This window comes from Siphateles boraxobius, unplaced genomic scaffold (genome assembly GCF_051911475.1).
Source record: "Siphateles boraxobius isolate OS27281-9 unplaced genomic scaffold, OSU_SipBor_1 100, whole genome shotgun sequence".
NCBI lineage: Eukaryota > Metazoa > Chordata > Actinopteri > Cypriniformes > Leuciscidae > Siphateles > Siphateles boraxobius.
In genome coordinates this window covers 1,539,279-1,567,150 of record NW_027508701.1, presented here as the reverse complement: position 1 = coordinate 1,567,150, position 27,872 = coordinate 1,539,279, and the positions used below count along the sequence as shown (strand labels likewise).

The 27,872-nt window shown below is 39.7% G+C and overlaps 1 protein-coding gene across 3 annotated transcripts in view; it reads right to left on the bottom strand.

The window, feature by feature from the left end:
* Positions 1–443: 443 nt before the first annotated feature.
* LOC143746647 (tripartite motif-containing protein 16-like) overlaps positions 444–27,872 on the bottom strand; it is a 31,093-nt gene continuing 3,664 nt past the window's right edge. The window contains exons 4-8 of one of the 3 annotated variants that reach the window (XR_013206594.1): positions 25,382–25,535; positions 25,184–25,231; positions 23,043–23,170; positions 13,470–13,949; positions 444–862 (exon numbers count right to left, since the gene is read on the bottom strand). Coding sequence is in view for 2 of the 3 variants with exons in the window: in XM_077238603.1 (XP_077094718.1) it covers positions 22,611–23,170; positions 25,184–25,231; positions 25,382–25,535 (762 nt within the window). In the remaining variant the exon portion in view is untranslated. Of the gene's footprint in view, positions 863–13,257; positions 13,950–22,160; positions 23,171–25,183; positions 25,232–25,381; positions 25,536–27,872 lie in introns of those variants that run through there. The other 2 variants (XM_077238611.1, XM_077238603.1) reach the window with 2 other exon arrangements.

The window sequence follows — 27,872 nt, the reverse complement described above, 5'->3', positions numbered from 1 at the left end:
TGGATATAGACGGTGGGCCGAGGGGAGATTTCATGTTTTCAGACGATCTGTGGGGATGGATAACCCAGTTTTTTTATATATAACCACTACACGTTTCAACAAAGCAAATAAAAATTGTTGCCACTCACATACTTTGCACATTACTATAATATCGGTAACTTTCTTCAGGTTATTTTCCCGGCGAATAGAGCAGGCGGCTACGTGTGGGGTCCAACATGCGTGACGTATTTGTTGCCTTCATCCAATAGCGTGCGTGGGAAAGTGTCGGTGTTGGTGACGCGTTTGTCAACACACTGACGCGCTGATATGAAGTTGCTGTCTGATTCTGTACACATCTTTTCGAGAAGTGATTTTAGCCCAGGAAAGATTGAACTTAACTCATTTTGCCCACTTATGCTACATATTCAGTTTGACACAAAAACGGGAATGTAGAGGTAACGTTATGCATTCTCGCTGTTTTTATTTTATGTAACGTTAACCATCTTTTGTCATACGATGTCCTGTCATTTCGTTGTAATCTTTGATAAATATACTGTTCTGAGTTCACACATTTGATCCATGATATTGCTTGGAAACACAACATCATAAAAACCATAGGCATCTACAGCAGGAAACAATGCTAAAATTGCCTAAATATAAAGTTATGAAACTTTACTTTGCCCTCAGCCAAACGATTTGCCAAGGAACAAATTATAGATTACTGAGACCAAAGATCACTCGTTAGATATACACAAGACGAATTATATATCATGTTCAACCACTAGACATCAGAGCCAGCGGCACATGTCAGGAGCACTAGCCGACGTAAGGCTGTTCCAGGCGGGGTACATGAGCGCTGAGCGCCCGGTGATCGCCTGGATCTCTCACTCCCAAAACGTCAGATCAACATTTTAAATAGGCTCTATCTTTATGAATAAACCATAGATTTGAGCTTTAGACAACTACACTATCGACTGAAAAACTATCAAAACTACATTTCTTGACACAATGACAGTAGTATTTTGAAATGTCTAATTATATAATGGCCAAATACAACCAGAAACAAATGTTCAGTCTTGCTTGTGAAAGGTAATTCCTCGAGATCTGTTTTCAGTTGTGTGGCGATTTGTACAGACCCAAGCAGCGCACGAAACACATTCTCAATTCCCGGTATGAAAGTTATGGGAAAGTCTCCCTCCGCAATATGGTGGCACCGTTGACTCACGCTCCAGCGGGCAATTGGGCGTCTATGTATTTATTATGTCTATGATAAAAACGAGCCAGACAATGTTGTGGTTTTCAATCTTTCTGAAAAATAACTTCGCAGAGATCTTTGATGCCAGAAATAATTAGACTTTATTTTCGAACGCCGTCCCGTTCCATAGAACGGCGCTCTAACGCTCTCTGGCCCTCTGGCCTTCCAGTGCGCTCCCGAGTACATTTTGGTTCAGAGTTATATACATACTTCTTCTTCCAAAGAAGGTAACACACCCTATAGATAGTTTTGGGTAAAGGTCTTTTACCATGTGACTTCTCAGAATAGAATTTTCTGCAGCAAACAACATTCCATTCAAGGTCTTTCACATACACAGAGGAAATCCAAAGTCACAGACAGAAGAAATAATTGTGTCCAAATATATAGCAAAATTACTTGTTTTCTAAATAATAAAATCTTCTACATTCCCTCCTCTGAGGCTTATTAAGCCTCACATTCACTATCTTTTTTTTCCAGAGTGTAGTTTCAAAATCCAGCTCCCTCAGTTATACTACCTAGTGACCCAACTGAGTCACCCATTCTCCTTTCCAATTACTAGATTAAGCCACCACACTCCGGAGGAGCACTCGAGCCAAACATCTTCTTCCATACATTTTATTTCTTTTAGTTGTTCTTTCTTTTTTGTTTAATGGAAAAAGTAAAAGAATCGAGGTCTCCTAGTCAGACAAACTGAAACATTGTTATAAGTGTGTGTATACCTTTGTTCTTGCATTGCATGTTATTGTCACAGTTATGTAGAGTATATCAAACATAAAAGTCTCTTATACTATTGAAAGTTTTCTTGCGGTGTAGATGTCCTCTAGGGTCTGGGTCATCAATCATCTTCTTCATCCTCAATTCCTCCTTTAATCAACATCCAGGGTTTGTTCATATCAATTTGGTTGCCCTCTCAAATTAGTTTTCATTATCTTTTTTCCGCATTTTCATTCGTTTAACCGTGGTTTTCCAACTAGTGATCTTAATATACAAAGTACACAACAGAATAATAACCCACTTTTAATACTGCATCTCCAAAAACATCTCTAATTGAGCAAACCTTAATTTTCCAAACTTTTCATTAAGGTTTCCTTAACTTTTGCTCTTAAGTTTTTCTTGACTCAATCGCTAAATTTTCCTCCCTGCACAATATTATTTAGTAAAAGTGCAACACTGATCACCAAACATAAGTCATTCTACTTTTTTCATATAATTGTTTTTCTCCTAATGCAGACAAAGCATTATAATAAATATCTGCTTATTATAGTAGTTTAATTAATTTATTATGCATTTTTTTTCTACTTGATCCATATGACTATTAATTCAAAATATGGCTGGGTAAACATAACTTTTATCACTTCTTATGAAAGAATATCAATTCTTAAATTCGAAGAATCCATCTTTTAGTCAGTCAATTTTAGTGAACAGAACACTTTACACCTATCCAATAAATTGCAATACATTTCACTTACTGTCTATTTTATTACCAAATTTAAACAATAAATTCCATTTTGACCTTTTTAATCTCGCGTGTTGCTTCTCATTCTCATTGTAGCTCCTCAGTTCAAGACTAAACTGAATACATTTTTTTCATTTCTACTAATTTCTAAATAAACTATCATGAATAAACTAATTATGTCTCATGTAATCACTCTAACTAAGAAAGCTTCAGAGCAATGTTACATTTATCTCATAAAAGTCATTCAATAAACTCATTAGACAATTAGAAAAATAACTCTAGCAAATAACTTTTTGCACTATCTTACATATTCCTTATATGTACATTTCTTTTTCTGTATATCTAACAATCTAAAAGTTTTTCTATCAACCTTTTAAACCATTAGCATTATAACTTAATCATTATTAAAACTTCCTTGTGTTCGTATGCAACTTATTTTTAATCTTCAATACTTCTGTTTAGTTGACATATAATCTGACCTTATTTCTGATAGTTTTTCAATCTAAGGATTACTTCTCTGTCAGAGATTTAATTTCTGTTCCTGCCCCTCCTCTGTTGATTTCATTGCTTTTACCCATCTATATCATGTCCACATGGTATACTGATATATGGCCTATTCTTGTCGCTGTTCTTTTCTTAACTTTGTTTTTGCACAAATTTCACAAAACTTTGCAAAAATGCATTTAATTTTAACTTCATTTTAATTTTTAATTCCTTTCCTTACTCCCCCCTTTGCGCACTGGTTTAAAACCATTGCGCATCTGGACTGAGAATATTCAAAAGTATTCATTGGTTCAACAATCTGTCCTTCATGTGAATGCCAAATATCTATTCTTTACCCCCCTCTGGTGCCATTTAGATTGTTCACAAGGGTCTGTTTGTTATTTAATTTTAATAACTTCTTGTAAGTCTATAAACTTTCTATCGAGCACTACTTGATATAATTTTAACTAATCAATTGCATATTGAATCAAATTGTATTCTTAATTTAAATCTAATATTTGTTAATATCCAATATTAATACTTGCTTTAATTTCAACTGTAGCCTTAAATTAATTAAGTATACCCTTGTATTGACAAGTTACATCTGAGTACCCCTTAAAATTTATTTTAAAGTTATTTTTAGTTCTAATTTTTTCCTTCATGAATTGTCTTAATTCCCATTATGCTATATCAATTTCTTAAATTAATTGTTAACATTATTTTAGTTTCTTTTCTTTTTTTTTCATTATCATTGTTTTCTATGTTGCTTTAATATATTTTTACTTTCAATCATTTTTGTTATGGTGGGGTTATTATTAAGTTGCTACTGAATCTATTCAAGGGCTGAAGATCCAATCATAGGAAAGTTGGTTGATGTTGACTATTGTTTGAGCTTGTACTCATCTCTGTTGAGTCTCTCTTCTTTGCACAGTTCTTCTCATTCCTGTGTTTCTGGTCAAGTTTGTCTTTTCTTCCATTCATGATTTGATCATTCTGTTAACCTTGTCATCAATCATTACATCTTTCACCAGGGTGTCTCCAGTGAGTCGTTCGTTGCAATGGACTCTTTCTCTCATTGTCAGCATGTCCTTGATTCCTCAATTCAGTTGTGGGGGTTGCTGAAGTCAGTTGGTTTATTTTAAGTTGAGAGGCATGGACTTAAATGTCACACTGTTGATCACTTCTTCTGAAATTACAAAGCATAGTTACTGGTTGTTAGACTTGTTCCAGAATCCTTCCTGGAATTGAGCTGCTGCTATCTGTAAATTAAAGCTTAATTATTTTTGTTAGTGAAAACAACATCATGTGATTTCAATCATCTGCTCATCTGTCCCGTTGTCCTTCTCGATGTTACCTGTAGAAAGGTCATGTGGGCTGAGTGGTGTCCTTTCTGCTTTCATTAACAGCAGGACTTTAATCCATATATTCTCATTTGTTTTTCATAAATTTGACTTTTCATCATTATTTGCAACTTTTTGCATTTTTCTCACAATAAATTTCAATGTACTCTTAAAATTAGTCAATTCAACTCAGTTATCTCTTTGTCTTGAGTTCCACTATCAACCCACACTTTATTAGGCATCTTGGACAATACTCAACCCACTTTGACAAAAGTTACAAGACAATATTTCATACTTTTGACAAAGATCGGCTCCATCACGATATGCTGAAAAGAAAGGCAGACGTGTTATGCTGCAAAGGAAGTCAGATATGTTATGCGCTGCGCAAATGTGGCAATGTTTTTTCTATTTTTATTTTTCTCTTTTCATTCTTTGTTTTTTCATATTGTTACTTCAGTCGCAACCAGGAAATTTAACCAAATCCATCCATGGTCATTTTTTTTATTGGGCAGAATTTGCCCTGTGGGCCCACATGTTAAATTTTAAATACAGCTGTATTTGCAAAATAATTGATTTGCCTTAGTGTCTCTTCAGACACCATCTCTCACTCATTCACACTCAGTGTCTCTCTCACACACACGCTGGCCAGCATACACTCTTGCAGGTTGTGCTCTAAATGTGGCATCCTATAATTTTAGCCATAAGGTCTGATCAGGTCAACACAGCTATCTCAAACACTATTAAGAAGAGTCAATGATCATAAGGTTTAGTTTAACACCGTTGTTATAATCCTTTTTTTTCTTTTTACAAATTCTAATAGACTAAGTATTTTAGAATAATAAGCCTGCCAATTGTAATTTTTCAAATGCATTTTGTCATTTCTTTTTCTGATTTGAGCTGCTTTATGATATAAATTGGAGATCTCTGCATAATCTTGGATCCATGGCCAACAACATTTCCATCTCATTATCCCAGTTCTGACAGCATTTTTTGCGATTTCATAATTTTGGACTTTTGGAGTAATTTTCTCCAATCTATATCTCTAAAAACTTAGCAAAACAAAATGGAGTGACCAGTATCATTGTTTTGCAAACAATAATAATAATTCTTTGACATTTTGCGTCTATCTTTTTCTTTTCTACAGAATAATTTTTCTCATGCTTTTAAGCCCTATAATTGTTTCATATAATCCTCACTATACCAAATCCAGCCTCAGTTTGAACTATTTGGTGAGTTGAGCACCCACTTCTCTCTTTCAGTGTATTCTCTTTCTTTTTTATATGGCTGGACTTGAACCTACTGGAAAAGCAAAGAGGGTTAGTTTAGCAGAGAATATAAAGAATTGCTTATGAGACCAGTGAATAATCAGAATGAATAAAGTTAATATAATAACTAAATTTGAAGCAGTCTCTAGAGCGATCATTGAAGTTGCCAGACCTGTGTTGCCCGTAAGGGAAGGATGTCGGTCAGTTCTTCTGTTTTTAGATTATCAGTCTGTTAAAGCTTCTTGGCTGTCGCTCTGCATGTGTCGTCAGCCTAGCTGTCACTCAAGGCTTGGTGTAAACAGGAATATAGGCTCTGTTGTTTCTCTGCCCCTTCTCAGTTTGGGCTTTGATAGATTTTGCCACAGCTTTGCATCTCAGGATTTTCCTCTTGTCCTCAGGAAAAAGTCTCCAGTGAAATAGTGAAAGTTTCACCTTTTCCAGCATTAATCAGTCTTTCTCCATGCCAGTTTTCCAGAGAGTGGTCATCTTCAGAAGGGGAGCTGAAAGCCCCTCACCCTCTCTTCTTCTTCTCTCTGCAGTCGTCTTTGACCTTTCACCTCTTCCATTCGACACTGAAGCCATCTGAAACTTGAACACTCAGAGAGCTGCATAGATCAAATTAGTCTTTATAAATATTTGTTCCTGAGCTATTAGCTCTTTATCTAAATTCCACTTTTAACCATCTTTTTCCTAGATCTTTTATACTATATAATAATCACTGGTTGACAACAGCAGTTCTCCCATTCTGTTTTTAGTAAAGCAAGTTTTTCGTTGCAGGAAAAAGCAAGCTATTTCTTCATTGCAATATGAGCAATAATCTAACTTTGATTTTCTGAGTATAATACAATTAAATAATTTTCCCTATCATAAAATCAGCCTTCAATCTTTCTCCTATATTTGCATGCTGTGCTCAAAATAATCTAACATGGTGAATAAACTTTTCCTCACCCATTCCCAACAATTCACATTTACTACAATTCTAAGATTGCTGTAAATTATTTATGACTGTTGAAACTTGGTCACCCAATCTTGTTCACTTTTAGCACACTGCACAAGTTATTTTTTCCTTAGCACAAACTTAATTATCTACAATGGAATCATTTTTCTCACTTTGTCTTCAGGGATAATGAGATACAAATTTTAGACGTCTTCAGATATAAGATATAATATATTAAGCACTTGCATTTTTATTTATTTATCCATTAATATATATCAGTCCATTTATTAATATATATTTTATACTTTAACTTATTTATACTACAATAATCTGCAAGACTAATATCTTGAAACAATTGTTTTCTTTTACTATTTCCTTTACTTTTAATACTCATTTATACATTACTTGTCCCTCAAGCACATTCACACATTCCTTGTCACCTATTTTTAACCACAGTCACAGTCAAGCAGACACACAGGACAGGATCCTACATACACACACAGAGCTATATTCTACTCACAGTGTTTCTCACTGTTTTTACAAACAATACTTCACTGAATAACTTTAAACTATCACAGACCTCTGCGATTCACTTCCTCCGACACAACAGAGTCATATACTACATAGCTTTTCCGTACAGTCCCTTGTTAACCTATAACAAGGCGGTAACCAAAAGCTAAACTTATCTGTGCAATATTCGCCATCCTTCCAGGCCCTCTTGGCGAAATCCACATAAAACTTACCCAGTCCCTTGTTAACCTATAACAAGGCGGTAACAATAAACCAAACTTAATCTGTGCACATGCAATTAACTTATTATCCTCAAGGCCCTCTTAATAAGTAACACAGAGTTCTGGTAACCTTACCAGTATACTCATTATCCTTAATGAGCAGAAAATGATTAACCTTAATCATTAACATTTACCATTATCCTTAACAGTAAATATAAAAAAACAACTGATTAACCTTAACCAGTACACTTGTCATCCTCAAGGCCCTCTTGACAAGAAAAAACAATAACTGTTATCCTTTAACAGTAAACATAAATTCTTACGTACATACGACAAAACCTTTAGCGGCACATCAGCATCCTACCAACATTAATACAATCTGCATCAGATTATATAAACACTGGCAAACACTAACGGGAGCTCCGCCGCGCTATTACACATTACTTGATATCGTCAACATTTGGTTCAGAGTTATATACATACTTCTTCTTCCAAAGAAGGTAACACACCCTATAGATAGTTTTGGGTAAAGGTCTTTTACCATGTGACTTCTCAGAGTAGAATTTTCTACAGCAAACAACATTCCATTCAAGGTCTTTCACATACACAGAGGAAATCCAAAGTCACAGACAGAAGAAATAATTGTGTCCAAATATATAGCAAAATTACTTGTTTTCTAAATAATAAATCTTCTACAACAATACTCTTTATCCCGCACATTTTACTGTGGAAGAAATGGCAAAAACATGAAGTGCTGCATGCATAAATGTGAGGGAAATGGACCCACCATTCCCTTCACAGACATAAGTTGGGAAAAATGTATTAAATCGGTGTTTCTGTGGAAAGACCTTGAATGCAGAGAAAGTCTTATAGCAGAACAGTGGCGATTCTAGGGGGTGGCCACCCCTGAAATCTCATTGGCCACCCCAGGCCACCCCAGATCTGATAGGTAGTTGGTCAAGTTCGTCAACACAAGAAAGAGAAAAGCTGTCAATCAATGATGACAGCTGATCAACTGATTTAGGGTCAGTTTTAGATTTTTAACTAACACAGTAATGGTCGTACTGAGGCTGTGAGAGCTGATTTCTGCTCGCGCCGCGGGCGTTTGGTCATGCAGGTCAGGTGACCTATGAGATAAGCGCGGCGCGCGCTGCACCTGCTGGTCCGTGAAACAGCCAGGAGGACGGTTAACAGTCAGCAACAACGATAAAAACGCTGGAATTGAATCTGTCGATTGAGAGATAAGTTATGGTAATTTAATGTTTAGTTATATCGTAGTTCCCTCTGAATGTGTAGGAAAACTGTATCTAGCACTAACTAGCAGCTAAAAGTCGAACTACACTGCATTATCTAGCTTAGCAGCCTGCAAACCAAGTTAAGCATTGAACGTTAGCATTTTGTTTTTTAAAATTGTTATTTGGATAACCGCCAGGAAATATAAAAACGCTATTTTCTGGACTACTGACTGTGTGTGTGTGTGTGTGTGTGTGTGTGTGTGTGTGTGTGTGTGTGTGTGTGTGTGTGTGTGTGTGTGTGTGTGTGTGTGTGTGTGTGTGTGTGTGTGTGTGTGTTCAATAGAACTAATGTTATATTTTTGGCCAACCAGTGTGTGAAATATAGTGTGACAGACTAGATTTAAGCTCAAGCTGGGACTTATTTATTTGCTCTGTGAGTTAAGGGCTGTTTAAAGACTTTTTTCTCTTGTCTTGCAGATAAAGGACTTTCTGTTTTTATCAATTAGCTCATCTTCAGTGGTAGAGTGGTAGTTATGTAAAAAATAAACTTTTGTAGATCACATAAATAGACATAATTAGGCACATTGTTAACAGTCAAAGCTGTTATTTAAGGGGTTCCACAGCCCCACGAACACCTGTATTTTGCACACTGATTCTAACTCAATTTGATAATGATCCTGCTTGATGTTTGTAGTTATAGCTATTACTTCAAAGTGAATTGACTGACTGATTGATTGATTGATTGTTTGATTGATTGATTGATTGATTGATTGAGTTATTGAATTACATTTCCCCCAGGGTTAGGGTTAAGATAATAGATATGAAGAGAAGCAGAGATATTCATAGCTTCTTCAAAAAAAAGAGAAAAGAGTCAGAGCCAGCCACAGCTACCAGCAGCAGTGAAAAGGCACAGTCAGGTCAGCTGCTTAGGTACAGCAGTAGTGAAGAGCAGTCAGCTCCTTCTGCACAGGATGGTAAGTCATGCTTGAATAGATTGAATTTACCATGTAGGCTCACATTCAAGTTGTTTGTGTCTCATACTGTATGAATCATCACTACACAAGAACAATAGTTAAAACAGTTGTAAAAGAAAGAAGAACAATAATAAAATGTGCATAATACTTAAATACACACACAAACAAACACATGTATGTATGTACATGTGTATGATTGTGAGTGTAAAAAAAAAAAAAAAAACCAAAAATAATATATATATATATATATATATATATATATATATATATATATATATGTGTGTGGAAAAACCTGCCTCTAGCCTATTGATGTCTCAGATATCTGTGTATTCCCACAGCTGACCAGCCACACACAGAGGAGGATCAAGCAGTGTCTGGAGCTCCACCTGCTAAGCATGGTATGTCAAGTTCTGTTATGTCATTCATGAACAGTTACCTGAAGTTGTCGTGTACTCTCATACTTGATTTAATTTAAAAAGGATGTTCCAATTTTGCCTAAAGTGTACGCTATTCATTTGCTAATACGCTGCAAACCCCACACTTAAACATAGACAATCAATTCTTCAAATCTCAATACAAAACATTATGAAAGGACAAAGGAAAATGTGACACTGATCTGTCCACATATAGTCTATGGGTGTAATGGTTATTGTTTTTACTACTTCAGGTACTTTATCTTGTGAGGAAAGGGATTCAGAGGGCATATCAGTATGTGATGGTGACAGTGATGACAGAGAGGATCCCCATGTTGCAAAAGTACATGCTGTCCCACCTGGACCACATGGTATGTTGTGACATTCTATCTTTTAGTTTACACGACATTATGAGTGCCTTCAAATTACATAACATGGAAGTTGTAATACTGGCCACAAATTCACTTTGCAACTAATAATTTTGAATTAAACTTCATAAAAACTGAAGTAAGGACTGATCACAATTATTTATAATTTTCAGACATTTCACAGTCCAGAGCAGAAGGTCCTACACAGCCTCAACTTAAGGTATTTCCGCGAACCATGCAAGGCAACAGGAAGAGGTCCTTCAACAGCGAGTGGTATAAACAACACCCATGGCTTGAGTACTCCCAAAGCCAAAACTCTGTGTACTGTTTTGCATGTCGACATTTCTCTTTGCCAAACACCCCATCATCTGTATTCACATCACAACTGGGATTCTCTCATTGGAAAAAGGCAATGTACAAAGATGGTGGATTTAAAGTACATGAAAAGTCAGAGGGTCATGTCAATGCCATGTTTGCATGGGGTGAGCACAAGAAAGCAGTACTAACAGATTCTTCCATACGTGATGCCCTTAATGAAGCATACAACAAGAAAGTCCAAGAGAATAGAAAATATATTAAAACAGTGGCTGAAGTACTTCTTTTGACGGCAACACAAAACATTGGACAACGAGGTCACCGTGAGACAGAAGAGGCAGATAACAGAGGAAACTTTTTAGAAATTTTGGAAATGATTGCAAAGCATGACCCAGTAGTACAGAAAAAAATTAAGGGAAAGCAGAATGCCAAGTACACAAGCAGTGTAATACAAAATGAAATCCTAGAATGCTTGGCAAATATGGTCCGTGAGGAGATCATTCAGGAAGTGAAGGAAAGTGAAGTGTTCTCTGTGATTGCTGATGAAACCAAAGACCTGAAAAAGAAGGAGCAGCTCTCACTGGTACTTAGGTACTACTACAATGGGCAGTGCACGAAAGTGTTCTTGACTTTCAACAAGCCACACGATTAGATGCAGAAGGACTCAATGACAAAATCATCCACTGTTTGGAAAGATATGGACTTGAGTACAGATCCAATCTTGTTGGATAAGGTTATGACGGAGCATCGGTAATGAGTGGGAAACACTCTGGAGTGGCAGCCAGAATAAAGTCTGACGCAAAACATGCAGTTTATGTACACTGTAACGCACATTGCCTGAACTTGGTACTCATTGATACCGTGAAGGCAGTCCCAGAGGCTGATTGCTTTTTTGCACTACTGCAGAAGCTTTATGTGTATATCTCTGGGTCCTATGTCCACCAGAAGTGGCTGGATGTGCAAAAGGAAATGTATGTAAGGTCAGCCGAGGGAGTTGCAGAAGCTCAGTGGAACGAGATGGGCATATAGATACTTGGCCTGCAGGAATCTAATGGACCGATTACCTGCTGTACTTCGTGTTCTGCATGACATTGCTACAGAAAATAGTGGGGAAAGATCTGTAGATGCTCGAGGTTTGCTGACTCAGCAAGACCTAAGCTTTGTCAGTCTTCTTGCAACCTTTCGAAGGCTCCTTGGGGATGCAAAGGTCCTGTCTGACACCCTCCAATCTCCTTCACTTGACCTTGTCATGGCAGTGGATTTAGTAAGTGCACTAAAAGACTCATTTCAGGAGTACAGAGGTGAAACATTTGTTGACAATCTGTGGGAAAGTATTGTAGAAACTGGCACAAAGTGCAATATAGTAATTGAAAATGCGGAGAAAAAGAGGTCTCAAAAAGTTAATTCCAGATTTGGTGGGTCTGTCATAACCTCTACTTTGGGTCAGCGCAAATGTAACGATGGTGACAAGGATTCCTTTCGGAAGACAATCTTCTACCCCATTGTGGACACCATACTTGGAGAGTTAGAAGGGCGCTTCTCTAAAGACAATTGTGAAATAATGAGAGGAATACAAGCTTTGGACCCCAAAAGCACATGTTTCCTTCAAGAGGAAGTAGTCTTTCGACTGGGAGAAATTTATGAAAGTGACTCTGAAGATCTCAGTCATGAACTCCACCAGAAAAAGAGGCTTTTGCAAAGGAAACAGCAAAGTGGAATGCCAAACTTGTCCAGTATTGTTGAACTTGCAGTGTTCCTTGAACCTCATAAGGATGTTTTTCACGAGCTTTTTCGTCTTTGAAAGATAGCCATAGCCCTCCCGGTGAGCAGTGCAGCATGTGAGCGCAGCTTCTCAGCTCTTAAACTCATCAAGACCCATTTGCGCACATCAATGACAGATGACAGACTGAGCAACCTGGGTGTTCTCAGCATTGAGTCTAAAAGAGCCAAGGCACTTGACATGGACAGATTTATTAAACTTTTTGCTACCAATCACCAAAACAGGAGAATTCATGTGATGTAAGATGGATGAATTTGTTTAATGGTCTTGTTTTTTTTTTTGTAGTTAAAGGGCTTGTTTGGTTTGTTACAACTGTTTATGTACAATTATAATAAGTTATATTTGGTCTGGTATAAGTCTTAACTGTTTGATTTAAATAAATTTAATGTATGCTGAATCAAAGCCAACGTTTCAATGTATATCTTCATCAGGGCCTTGGACATGAATACTGTGTGGGTTGAAAATCACATTTTGCACATTTTCATAAATCACAAGGCATCCTATATTCTATTGGATGAGTTAAGAGTAGTTGAATTTTGCTATCTAACTTGTGAAGAGACAAGGTCTTTAATCCACTACAGGGAAATAGCTCTTAGAAAATGTGTACCCTATCCTGAACATAATTACTACTGATTAAAAATAGACATGTTAAAATAACCAGAGATACTTGAGGACTGTGATAGGTGGAAATTGAATAAAAAAAATGACTTCATCATGATATATATGTATTTTTAACAGCATAGACACCTTTATTTGACAGTTACGGGACAGGAAATCATGGGAGGGGATGTGACATGCAGCAAAGGATCGGGGTCCGGGATTAGAACCACGGTCGGCTGCGTACGTATACGCATTAAACTTCGCTATGCGATGGCCACCCCACACTAGCTCTGTGTCCTATCTTGGCCACCCCAGTAAAAATGTCCTGGATACGCCACTGTAGCAGAAGAGGCAGTAACGTTACAGGCATTCAAGTTACAAAGCCAGGAACATACAAACCAGTTAGTCAAACCAGCTAACATTGGCTACCACAGGGAGTGCTACAGCCATTTCACAAATATCACGAAGATAGAACGAGCACAAAGGAGAAGAGAGAAGGCAGTATTAGTTGAAGAAACTGCAAATGAAGGTTGGTATTATATTGTATAGACAGGAGGTGCAGTAAAAGACATATACAGTGCAGTATTATATTGTATAGACAGGTGGCGCAGTATAAGACATTCGGTACATTAGTATACATTTAAGAAAGTAGTATGTTTTACAGTAATATAAATTAAATATAAATGTGCAATGTATTAGCAGTAGCCTTATAAGAGCATAATAGGGATGAGTCTCTCCTTCTCCATATCCAAGACAGGGACTTGGTGGCTAGTGAAGCACGGTATCACTTCACCTGCTATCGAGATTATAACCGGTACCTGACCACACAAAAAAATGAGAGAACAGAAACAAACATATATGAAAATAGATACAAGCACTTCTGCAAAACAAAAAAACTGTGGAAGAAACAGAGGGAGTGAACATTTAGAATTAAAATGAAGGATGCTTTAATCTACTAGTAATGTCGTAGTTTTGGTTCAGAGCTGTGACCTAACGTTAGACATGCTAGCTATTGCTAGTAAGCCAGCTGAAACTACCCTACTTAAAACGACACTAACGAGACGCTTACATACGTTTGCACAGCACAGTGTACAAAACAAACATTTTTCATAGATATCATATTCTAATTAAATGAACACTTACAATCACAAAAACAATGTCCTTGGCGATAGTCACTGTGCTGCCGCCGCAGATGCTGCTCGTGTCTGACAGCTGAATCATCCGTGTAACAGCTGTTCTAAATAGCTACATCTGATTGGTTAATAATAATCCTATGTCAGTATCATGCCACGCTATTGGCTCGACTGATATAGTAGGCAACCGTGTTTGCCTGCATATTTACAGTCGTGCATTATGATTTTGGAGGAAAATGTACAATAAATGGGAGTGGCAACACTTTTCATATCGTTGAGAATAAAACAACTGTCCCAACTTTACAAATTCAGGTTCTCCCTCCATGGGGATCATCCATTTCGAAAAGTAAAGCAAATAAGGGCCCTTGGCCCACCATCTAATAGTGACGTTGCTGTCTTATGTCGATTCAGCATCTTAAACCTCTCTTGTGCAATCTAGTCCATATTTGAGGGCCCGGTTTTGTAAACTGAACATATAAATTCCCCTCTATAGTACTTTCACTAACAGAATAAAGGTTTTATCTGAAAGTTGGTTTCAGACAGCGTTAAGGCGTTTCAAAACCTAAGTAAAAATGTTGTTTGTAGGCCTACCATTTACTTAAATAAATGCAGCAAACCTGTCATAGTTACGCTATTTTATATCAGATGTTTCTGGATTACTGTTACTGCTGCATTAATGTGCATGTTAATGTAAGTAGTTTATTTAGCTGAAGGAGGAGCAGGATTTTCTCAGCCCATAAAAGAACACTTCCTCCAGGGCACACAAACATTCAGAAAATATCACTGCAGCAGATATATTCACTGGACAGGATGGGTATAATTTTGAAGTGACTAGAAACTAAAGTTGCCAGACAAATGTGGTTTGTCGAGGCAGAAACTTTTGCTGGCTTATTTATTTTCAGTACCTCGAGCTGCAGTCCCATTCCAAGCAACCCGTGCCTCTGGAAAGACTGTAGCGTGCTCAGTGCAAACCCATTTCTCCCAAAGTCTCTCTTCTACTCTATAGTTGTAAAATGTTTGCACTTTGCTAAGTGTTCCACTTCACTTAATTTGTGAGATTTATTAGAGTTGTTCATTTCTGGCTGTTAAGAGAGCGCTCGTTACCAATGTTACTGGCCTGTAGGCAATAGGAGTTTCACTGAGGCTTTCTCTGTAGAAGAATCAGTGGGTGACTTGAAGAGCCCAGGACTTACTCAAGGATAAACATGCCAAGCGTTTATCACCACACCGTAATGAAGCTGATCTCATGTTAAATAAAGGTATGGGAAGTTACAGGCAAAACAGTCTATTCCTTCAGCTGTCACTGCGTTGCTGCCCATTGTTGTGCCACGCATGCTCATCACAAACTGGCAACTACCTATACCCTATATCACTATATAGATAGATATGTAACCATCTATCTATAGATGGAAGCATATAAAATGAGGTTTAATAGAGGACGTCCCGTACAGTCTAACCATTTTTACTGCAGCATTTTGGAGTTATTTGCCATTAATTTAATTTAAACACCTATAAAAACCTCATTTCTAATTGTATCTTTGTAATATCTATTTGTGACTTTTAGTCTGTCCATTTTCAATGGTTTTGGCATCAATTTACCTCCATATTTTTTTGCGGATTTTTTATCTATTTGTAGATTGTGCTTTGTGTTTATAAGTTGTAATATCTATTTGTGACTTTTAGTCTGTCCATTTTCAATGGTTTTGGCATCAATTTACCTCCATACAACACACCTACCCTCTATGAACCCTGTGAGATGATTGACAGCTGTAGAGCGAATGAGCGAGCGCTGAGATCAATCAGGAAGAGGAGAGAGAGATCGCTGTGTTCGCTGTTTGAGTTCTTCAGATCGCATAATTCAATGGAAAATTTATAGAAATGTTATTCTGTATGACAAAATATTTTACAAACATATGTGATGATAAATCATTATTTCTCCAAATATGCGCATAATCTGGGGCCGTCTGTGATCTTTGCTGTGAAAGGGGTTAAATGAGTGTTTTTGGTGATTGAGTTCTGTAGGTGGCGCTGTCACAGAAAACTAGGGTCCTGAAACTGCAGTCTCCGGTCTCCTTTAACAGTTAAGGGGAGTTTTACATGACAGCGCTATTCAATGCATTTGTTCAGTTGCGTCTTATAGGGAGTTGTTTAAAGTAAAAACAATGTCCTTTTTTACAACCTTGTTTCAGTGTCTTTCAATATAAAAGTCTTTGCTACTGACTCACTCATAAAGTCAGTCTTTACCGCCATCTAACGGTGTTATAATGTAACTTTCACTGAAGTCGAAATCACAATCACTAACGGACCCTTTCTCAATACCAAATACGGCATTATTTATATAATTATTAATTATATTCAAATATTATTTATTGAACATTAATATTTAAATAAAGAATATTAGCCATTATAAAAGTATAAGAAGTTAGCTTTTTCATTAATTAATTCATTCATTCATTCATTTATTTGATTGGCATCTCTCAAGCTCGCCTTCCACCTTGTTTTTGCAATTTGTGTTAATTGTTCCTGTGTAAATATAGTAAATATTATTTTCTTTTCACCTTTCCACTTTCGGCACTGTACAATAAACACTTTTGAGTGGATTTTAACTAGATTATTTTCTTTTATTGCCCTGGCCTTCATATTGAGTTACACACACATCTTTATTTAATGTTATACTCCCTTTTCCCCTAGCCAAACATCAAACTCATCTAAGAGACGTAACAGTATTTTAAAAATGTGAAACTCAAGTAATGTGCCTGAAAGACAGTAATAATATCTAAAAATGTAATTAACTACACTACTTAAAAAAAAACGAATGTAACCTGCCAATACTGATCAGCAGAATATATTGCGATCTTCAAAAGAACACTGTGTCTATAGTAACCTATGTATAATAGTGCTTGTGTTTTCCTTAAAATTAATAATATATGTTTGCATTATTCTATCATTTACATGTATTCATTTAGCAGATGCTTTTATCCAAAACTGACTTACAAATCAGAGCAATAGAAGCGACCAAACCAACAATAGAGCAACAATATGAAGCGCTGTGACGAGTCCTAGTTAGTCCAGCACAGTACATGATATAGCAAGGGTTTTTTAATTATTATTATTATTAATTATTATAGGTTTTTTAATAGATAAAAAAGTGATTAATGTTTGCATTATTCTTATAGATTGTTTTGAATAAAAGTTGCTGCTAAATGAATTTATATTTATTATATTTCATGGATTGTTCTGGTATCCAGATAAAGATGCTTTGGCATGTCAGACTTTTCTTGGTTTACTAATAACCTGTTTTCAAATCTGCTCTTAATGATTCAAACCAACTGTAGAAGATGAACATATTTAACCATTATATACTTTTATTGGCTATGGTCAATCACTCAATCTCAGGACTGTCTGATGTTCAATTTCAAAATAAAAGCCTCATAAAGTGTCAAATACACTGTTCCCTTTCGTTGTCACTCCGAGTTACGTCGGATGACGACGAATGGGGTTTCGCTTAGAAAGCCTATCAACTTCGAGTATTACAAAACGAGCCAATGGAAAAGAAATGCCATGGGTCTGCGGATTTTGCATGGCGTAACTCCGCCCCACCTCGTGCGTATAAAAGGAGGAAGCCGGCAACATGCAGATATGTTTTCTCTTCGGAGCCAAGTGTAATTCTTCACTCCTTAAGCTATCTCTGATTGTCAGCTTCTTACGAGACGAGCAACTCTCCAGTGTTGGTGTGACGGCGATCTCCCGGCGAGTGCACACTTCCTGCTTATATGAGCGTGGTTTGCCAGCGAGTGTGTTCTTCAGCACTGAGTTTCTCTCACAAAAAGAGCTTGCACGCGGCACGTCTTTTTAAAGATGCCTCGCCCGTGCAGTTCTGGTTGCGGTTGGCTTGTGTCTAACTCTGATGGGCACGAGCGCTGCCTGGTGTGTTTGGGCTTTAATCACGCTAGAGCAGCGCTCGTGGATGAGTCATGTTCTTTCTGTGGGAACATGACCATCGCAACACTTAGATCGAGACTCAATGATCTCGCAAGAGTGAAAGTCCCCTCATCCACACCCCGATCTAGCGCCTCCTCGAGAGGCTCTACTTCGGCTGGTGGCCAGGGTGATCTGAGGGTGACTGTGTTGAACAAAGCGCCGACTATTTGTCCGTGCCCCGCAGCACCTTCTCCATTGTTGCAACCTGCGAGCGTTCAGGGGATTCCCGTGGGACCGTCCTTTGAGGTCCCACGGGTGTCCTTTGGCGCTCCAGAGGAAGATGCGATGTCAATCGCAGCATCACAAGGCGGGTCTGATTCGTCTGGAAGTGACGACTCGTCACAGCTGCCACCCTCGGGTGTGAATACGGCTGTGGCTCAGTCCGATCCAGAGATGACGGCCATGCTTTCCCGGGCGGCCGCGAGCATTGGTTTGGAGTGGACCCCTCTACCCTGTCCTGAGCGCTCGCGGCTGGACGATTGGTTTTTGGGTGCAGCTGCGGCTTCCCGTCCTCAGCCTGCCCCAATACCTTTCTTCCCGGACGTGCATGATGAAATCTCGAAGTCCTGGAAGACTCCCATGTCTTCCTTCGACCGCTCGTTGGTTTCATCCGCCTTTCCTCCCCTCGATGGGGCAGCCGCCCGTGGGTACACTGGGCTCCCCCCGGTTGAACGCTCTGTTGCGATGCAGCTGTGTCCTCAGAGTGATTCTTCTCGTGGCGAGCCTAAGCACCCATCCAAAGCCTGTAGGTTCTCATCTACCCTGAGCACACAGAGTTCTCGGACGACACGGTGCTCCGCCCCCGAGCCGTGCACCCCTCGATTCAGTTCGCGCGGTCTCCTCCCCGCTTCAGGGGAGTCCGCTCCAATTTGGTCGGTGGCAACGCCCCTATCATGAGAGCAGAGATCGCTACCCTGCTGGCGAAGGGTGCGATCGAGACCGTCCCTCCGGCCGAGATGAGGACCGGCTTCTACAGCCCGTACTTCATTGTCCCAAAGAAAACCGGTGGGTTACGGCCAATCCTGGACTTGCACGTGCTGAACCGTTCCCTTCACAGGCTGCCGTTCAAGATGCTCACTGCCAAACGCATTTTCGAATGTGTGCGGCCCCAGGATTGGTTTTCAGCAATCGACCTGAAGGACGCCTACTTTCATGTCTTCATTCTCCCTCGACACAGACCGTTCCTTCGGTTTGCTTTTGAGGGGCAGGCATACCAGTACGCGGTTCTCCCTTCCGGGCTAGCCCTGTCTCCTCGCGTCTTCACGAAGGTCGTCGAGGCAGCCCTTGTTCCCCTTCGGGAACACGGGGTTCGGATCCTGAACTACATCGACGACTGGCTGATCCTAGCTCACTCTCGAGACCAGGTGTGCGAACACAGGGACCTACTGCTCCGGCACCTAGCTCGTCTGGGCCTTCGGGTCAACTGGGAAAAGAGCAAACTTTGCCCCGTGTAGAGGATCTCTTTCCTCGGTATGGATATCAAACCCTGCGCAAAGACAGGGAGGATGAGGAGCAGGTCATTCTGGTCGCGCCGTACTGGCCCGCCCGGACCTGGTTCTCCGAACTAGTACTCCTCGCGACAGCACCTCCTTGGCCGATTCCCCTGAGGAAGGACCTCCTTTCTCAGGGACGGGGCACCCTATGGCACCCTCGTCCCGATCTTTGGAACCTCCACGTGTGGCTCCTGGATGGGACGAGGCAGGTTTGAGTACCCTACCACCAACGGTGGCGCCTACCATCACTTCCGCTAGAGCGTCGACCACTAGACACGTCTATGCGTTGAAGTGGAACCTCTTCGTCAACTGGTGCTCTTCTCACCGAGAAGACCCCCGGAGATGTTCGATTAGTGTCATGCTTTCCTTCCTTCAAGATGAGTTGGAGCGAAGGCTGTCTCCCTCCACCCTGAAAGTCTATGTTGCCGCTATTGCCGCACACCATGACCCGGTCGAAGGTAAGTCTGTTGGGAAGCACGACCTGATCGTCAGGTTCCTGAGAGGACCGAGGAGACTGAATCCTCCTCGCCCTCCTCTCGTTCCCTCTTGGGACCTCTCAGTGGTTCTAACTGCCCTGCAGAGTGCTCCCTTTGAGCCTTTGCAATCAGTGGAGCTTAAGTTCCTGTCTATGAAGACAGCGCTCCTGGTTGCATTGGCCTCCATCAAGAGGGTAGGGGACATGCACACATTATCCGTTGACGAAGCGTGCCTGGAATTCGGGCCGGCTTACTCTCACGTGATCCTGAGACCCCGGCTCGGATGTGTGCCCAAGGTTCCTACCACTCCCTTCCGGGACCAGGTGGTGAACCTGCAAGAGCTGCCCCTGGAGGAGGCAGATCCAGCCTTGGCACTGCTCTGTCCAGTACGCGCTCTCCGCGCTTATGTAGACAGGACGCAGTGTTTCAGGACCTCAGACCAGCTCTTTGTCTGTTACGGTGGGAAGCTGAAGGGGAAGGCTCTCTCCAAGCAAAGGTTGTCTCACTGGATAGTGGATGCCATTGCCTTGGCATACCAGCAGCAAGGTCGACCGTGCCCCCTTGGTGTGACTGCCCACTCCACCCGGAGTGTGGCGTCCTCTTGGGCTTTAGCGCATGGCGCCTCGCTAACAGACCCCTGCAGAGCTGCAGGCTGGGCGACACCTAACACATTCGCCAGATTCTACAATCTCCGAGTGGAGCCAGTGTCCTCTCATGTACTCGCTTCAACCAGGTAGTACTGGACCCGCTCAGGTGTCTTCGCTTGCTCGCCATTCCACTCCACGGACTGGATATGTGCGATATTCTCCTCAGGTGAGCTTCTCCGAAAGCCCTGAGTTCCTCCAGCACTCCTGACGTCGGCGCCAGTATCTATTGCCTGCGCTTCGGCTAGGTGCCTCCCGTGTGCATGGTCCCTCCTCTGAGCGACCCCCACATGTGTATTTCCACTGTAAGCCTCTCTGAGCATGTGTCTTTCCCTTGGCAAGCCACCTTGCCACCCCTGGGGTTGAAATATTCCACCTGCGGCTGGACACCCCAGTGTTCTCCATATGCATCCCTCTGGGTCATATGTGTATTTTCTAAGTCCCCCTCTCTGGGTTGGCAATAATTGCATATTTCCTCTAAGCTATGGGATATGCTCCCCAGTGTACCTTGGTATTCCTGTGCTAAATAGGAGTCCTTCATCCGTGCCAGTCTCACGACAAGGATCTCAGATTTTCGCAGGGCACTTGAAGACAGCCGAGAAGGTGGCGTGATTAGACTGGTAATCCCATTCGTCGTCATCCGACGTCACTCGTAGTGACAACGAAAGGGAACGTCTTGGTTACGTATGTAACCCTCGTTCCCTGAGTAGGGAACGGAGACGTTACGTCTTCCTGCCACTTTCCGCTGTACCGCGGGGATCGCCTGAGCTCAGTCTTGGCTCCTCAGCGAAGAAACATATTCTGCATGTTGCTGGCTTCCTCCTTTTATACCCACGAGGTGGGGCGAAGTTACGCCATGCAAATTCCGCAGACCCATGGCATTTCTTTGCCATTTGCTCGTTTTGTAATACTCGAAGTTGATAGGCTTTCTAAGCGAAACCCCATTCGTCGTCATCCGACGTAACGTCTCCGTTCCCTACTCAGGGAACGAGGGTTACATACGTAACCGAGACGTTTTCTATTGTTTCAGATTGACTTTAGAAATATATTAGATATTTAGAACTATTTCGTTTAACAGTTTAAACTAATATGATTATTAGTTTGCAGAAATGTAGTTGAGGGCTATTTGTCCGACTGTGGCTACTTAGAATTTAAAACATGATCTGTCTTTTCTTCTCAGACACATTATATACTGTAAAATGTGTTTTTAGAAATGGTGCATATAGCAACGCCATTTCAATTTACACAACTAAGAATCGTGTGAAAACAGTTTCTGAATTTATAGACAAAACAGGTTATATATGACTTTGAGGGCTTTTATTCTGGAATCAGACAGTCCTGACATTGTGTGAGTGATTTCTACTATCATTGTACTTTCTTTCTGAAGAGAGAGTGATGTGTGGAAACAGGGAGTTTCCTTTTATATACTTTTATGTACTTTTCGTGAATGAACAAAAGAGGAAAGAAATAGACACACAATCTCTCATATTTACATATGCGCATATACATCTACGTACACATATACACAAGGCACACATAAGAGATAATGAGACAAAACAATATTTAAATTATTGAGTTTAGAATTGAGAATATTATATCAGCTTCAAGCTCACACTTACTCAACCATAATCTGAACATGTTATTAATGTAATAAAGAGAAAGTAAGAGACTCTATAACATCTCAGTGTTTATGATTTATCATGCAGCTCAAAGCATTATGGGTAGAATCTCTCTACAGTCTATTCTGATTCATCAACACAGTTTCACTGATGATCCAAAACCAAGCATACTACCAACGCTAAACCCAGGATAGAGCGGTTGAGTGAATGTGGTCTGGACTGTGTGGATGAGGCTCATTGTGTCAGAGACGCTGTAAAAGGACAGAGTTCCTCCACTGTGATCCACACACACTCCTATTCTCCTGTGATACACACACACTCCTGTTCTGCTGTTGATGGGCTTTACAGGGAGTTCAGTCTCTATGCTATTGTGTCTGAATGAGTAACTGGAGGAAGAGCAGAACAAACTCCAGGACTGATCATTAGATCCAAACGCACACTCACTACCCGATCCCTTCCTGCTGATGCTCTTATATGACACTGATATACACACACATCTCCCGATCCACTCAATCTCCCAGTAACAGCGTCCACACAGACTCTCTCCACACAACACCTGACGTACATCAAATCTGTCTGGATGATCAGGATACGACTGAAGCTTTGGGTAAGTGACAGTAATCACTCTGTTCCTCTCAGACAGACGGATGTATTTATTCACTGTGTTCAGATCCAGATTGAGCTGATGGGAATCTGATGGAGATAAAACACATCAGAATCAGGAATTATGAATCTGTTTGATCTTTTAATGAAGATGAACTCTTCATGTTCAATATATCAGCAGTGTCTCAGTGCAGTTTATATATACACACTGCCGTTCAAAAGTTTGGGGTCGGTATGATTTTTAATGTTTTTAAAAGAAGTTACTTATGCTCACAAATGCTGTATTTATGCTCACAAATGCTGTATTCTGCCCCTGGAGGAGGCAGACCCAGCCTTGGCACTGCTCTGTCCAGTACGCGCTCTCCGCGCTTATGTAGACAGGACGCAGTGTTTCAGGACCTCAGACCAGCTCTTTGTCTGTTATGGTGGGAACCAGAAGGGAAAGGCTCTTTCCAAGCAAAGGTTGTCTCACTGGATAGTGGACGCCATTGCTTTTGCATACCAGCAGCAAGGTCGACCGTGCCCCCTTGGTGTGACTGCCCACTCCACCCGGAGTGTGGCATCCTCTTGGGCTCTAGCGCGTGGCGCCTCGCTAACAGACATCTGCAGAGCTGCAGGCTGGGCAACACCTAACACATTCGCAATATTCTACAATCTCCGAGTGGAACCAGTGTCCTCTCATGTACTCGCTTCAACCAGCTAGTACTGGACCCGCTCAGGTGTCTTCGCTTGCTCGCCATTCCACTCCACGGACTGGATATGTGCGATATTCTCCTCAGGTGAGCTTCCCCGCAAGCCCTGAGTTCCTCCAGCACTCCTGACGTTGGCGCCAGTGTCTATTGCCTGTGCGTCGGCTAGGTGCCTCCCGTGTGCATGGTCCCTCCCTTGAAGCGACCCCCACATGTGTATTTCCACTGTAAGCCTCTCTGAGCATGTGTCTTTCCCTTCCCTTTCCCTTTCCCCTTCCCTTCCCTGGGGTTGAAATATTCCACCTGCGGCTGGACACCCCAGTGTTTTCCATATGCATCCCATTGGGTCATATGTGTATTTTCTAAGTCCCCCCCTCTGGGTTGGCACTAATTGTATATTTCCTCTAAACTATGGGATATGCTCCCCAGTGTACCTTGGTATTCCTGTGTTAGAAAGGAGTCCTTCGTCCGTGCCAATCTCACGACAAGGATCTCAGATTTACGCAGGGCACTGGAAGACAGCCGAGAAGGTGGCGTGATTAGACTGGTAACCCCATTCGTCGTCATCCGACGTAACTCGGAGTGACAACGAAAGGGAACGTCTCGGTTACGTATGTAACCCTCATTCCCTGAGTAGGGAACGGAGACGTTACGTCTTCCTGCCACTTTCCGCTGTACCGCGGGGATCGCCTGAGCTCAGTCTTGGCTCCTCAGCGAAGAAACATATTTGCATGTTGCCGGCGTCCTCCTTTTATACCCACGAGGTAAGGCGGAGATACGCTATGCAAATTCCGCAGACCCATGGCATTTCTTTGCCATTGGCTCGTTTTGTAATACTCGAAGTCGATAGGCTTTCTAAGCGAAACCCCATTCGTCGTCATCTGACGTAACGTCTCCGTTCCCTACTCAGGGAACGAGGGTTACATACGTAACCGAGACGTTTTGAATGGTAAGTTTTTCAAATAAATGCTGTTCTTTTGAACTTTATATTCATCAAAGAATCCTGAAATAAAAATGTAAATAAAATGTTTTCAACATTGATAATAATGAGAAATGTTTCTTCTATATATATATATATATATATATATATATATATATGATAACAGACACTTAAATGAGACTAAGGAAAAAACATAAATAAATAAAATAAACTATAGTAATTATAATAATGTGGTATACATCTGAGACAGAAGACTTATGTACAGATGTCTGCATTATGCACTGTATGTACAGCTCTATAAATAAAATTTGTTTAAAATTTGTATAAATCTCAGTACAGTTTACCAGATATCCTGTGCAAATCATCATTTACATGATCAACTATAAACCTCTTCTGTCATGTTTTCTTTCACTTCTCCAGAAAGAACATGAACACACTCAGATAATTTATATGCTTGTTTTCTTAGTGACTTACATTGTAGGAAGTCGTTCCTGGTTCTGGGAACAATGTTGGAGAAAGTGACTGTGGAAATCAACAGACATGAAGAGTGTGATTATCATGTCAAGAGAAAATGATCCCTGCATCCGTTCCTAAGACATTTCTAATGTGATCTTCTACGTGATCCGAGATGATGGAGAATGATTTCTGAGAGCAGAATCTCCAGGACTTTACCTCTGTCAGAGATCTTCTTCTCTTTGCAGAAATCCTCCAGTTTGTCTCTCAGCTGACGGACAGATTCTCTCACGCCAACAAAAGAGGAGAGAGAACTGAAGGGATTGTTATTTACGTCTGTAGATTCAGGAGGAGCTGAGAGAGACTGGAAACTCTACAGAAAACACAAATCAAAGCTCATCACCTCCACACTTCATCAATAACCTGCTCTACTGTCAGATCTGTGCCGCTCTTGATGATCTTTAGTAACTCTCCTCAATCCAGCACTTTCACAGCATCAGCTTCATTCTGCTCATATTCAGTATGTGACATTACAGATACAAGTTCTAGCGTTTGACATTTACACGATATGAGGACTTCCTATCAATTTAAGCTCAACATTAGCTTCAGAAATATATCATTTTACTAGAAATACTGCCATCATAAATCCAAATATTTGTGTTTTTAAATTAAATATTTTAAAAATGAATGACCGCAACAGTCATATAAAGCAAAAAAAAAAAAAAAAAAAAAATTGTCCAGAAAACATGAAAGTGATTCATTCACATGTGAAAATAAAATCTAGAGGTCAGTAATATACCAACATCTCTCTCACATTAAATATTTTAAATAATCATATCATTACCTGATTAAATGCATCAATCTCCATCTTAGCTGTATTATATTGTGTAAATTGGACTCTTAAACAGTTTAATACACTGGGAATGTTATTAAAACCTTTGTTTTGATCACAGAATTAAAGAGCAAAGTTTGATAAATTCATAGTTGTGTGATGAAAAGGCATTAATATTTGATATTTTTATTTTCGTTAATTGAATCTTCTATGAAATGTGAAGTAGTATTACTAAACAATAATTTCTATATCTATTTCATATATACTTGGATTTGGGGTAATTTAACTTTTAATAAACCACTTTAAGTTTTATTGAAAAAACAATGTTGTGAAAGTGGAGAAACAATACTGTTATATTGAAGGAAACAATTGAACATTTCTCATTTTATTCTATTCATTGTCCATTTATTTTTCATTGAATACATCGTGTGTCTAGAGATTGGCATTATTTAAAAGCACACTGAATTAATTTTGACATGGAGTGAATACAGAGCAAGGTTTTTTATTAGTGATCATCAGCCAGTGATGAGGAGAGAGAAATGGTCCACTAGAAATCTCTATAGAAAATAAACTGGACAATCAATTTACTATAAATGAGTTTAGATTTGGATACTGTGCACTGGAACCTGTCAAACTTTCATTGCTAACAAACTACGCTGAACCACCGAACGCTAATGTTGATCCTACAACCAATATGAGAGAAGAAAAAATAATTAATGTACATCAGTTGGGAATCATTTCAATGTTAATAAACAACTTATTTATAAAATAAAAAATATCAATGTTTAGAAACGTTGGTATTTAAGTTTTGAGTGTGTGAGTTTTGGGAAGGGGAAAATGTTCAGAAACGGTCCTGGTCTCATTGTAGACTTCAGTAGATTCATTCAGGAAAAGAAGTTCAAAAGCTACGAGCAGATTAAACATTATTTATCACTTTTGAGCAGTTAGTGACACTGAAATTCACAAGGACTCTTAGGACACGATCCCAAGGTCAGGTTTTGTGTGGTTTCAGTATGTTGAAGCATTGCTAATATACAGACTTCATGTTTAGGGTCTTCATGGTCAAATTCATCAATGTGTGAAAGGCAAACAATTATGAAAATACCGTCAATTCTGCCAAGTTTGAAGATCATCTGATGCAACTTTGATAAATATTAATTAAATTGCTACAATCAAGTTCACTGATTTCACCATTATGTAAGAAATCAGAAGGAAAAATGATGTAAAAAAGTTTAAATGTGAGTGAATATGATCAGATGAGAGTCTGACTGATGATTATATAATAACGAACACATAGATCAACACTTCAGTCAGCGGCTCATCAAATGTTTCTCTGAGAGTCTCTTGGTCTTGTCTACTATAATCCTGGGCCCACATATATAAAACTTCTCAGAAATGCTCTTAAGAATAGTCTTAAGCTTTGACTTAAGTGTCAAAAAATTCTTAGAATAAAGCAGGACTTCTCTAAGAGTTGGAGACTTTTATGATGAAGCTAAAAGCAACTTTCAGCAAAATCTAAGATTCTTAAACACTTTCTGAAGTGGGAATTAAGTGTTGCAAAATAAGGACTGCAATGATGTCAACACAAAATGGCCGCCCTCAACCCCTGAATCAGCCAATAGTGTGTCTGCAAGGGTGAGGTCACTGCAGCATGACACCAATCATTTAATGAAATTATAATAAAATCATTTAATTCAGACACGGAAATTTTAAGATTTAAATATATTTTTAAAAAATCTTTGCATTGTGCAAAATTATCACACATTAGTTCTGATGCAGTGGAATCTTTTCTATTGATATATGTCTCCTCTTTTACAATTGAAATGAAACATGACAAATTTTACAGACATAATTTTTAGCCAGGCTGTCATACAAAGA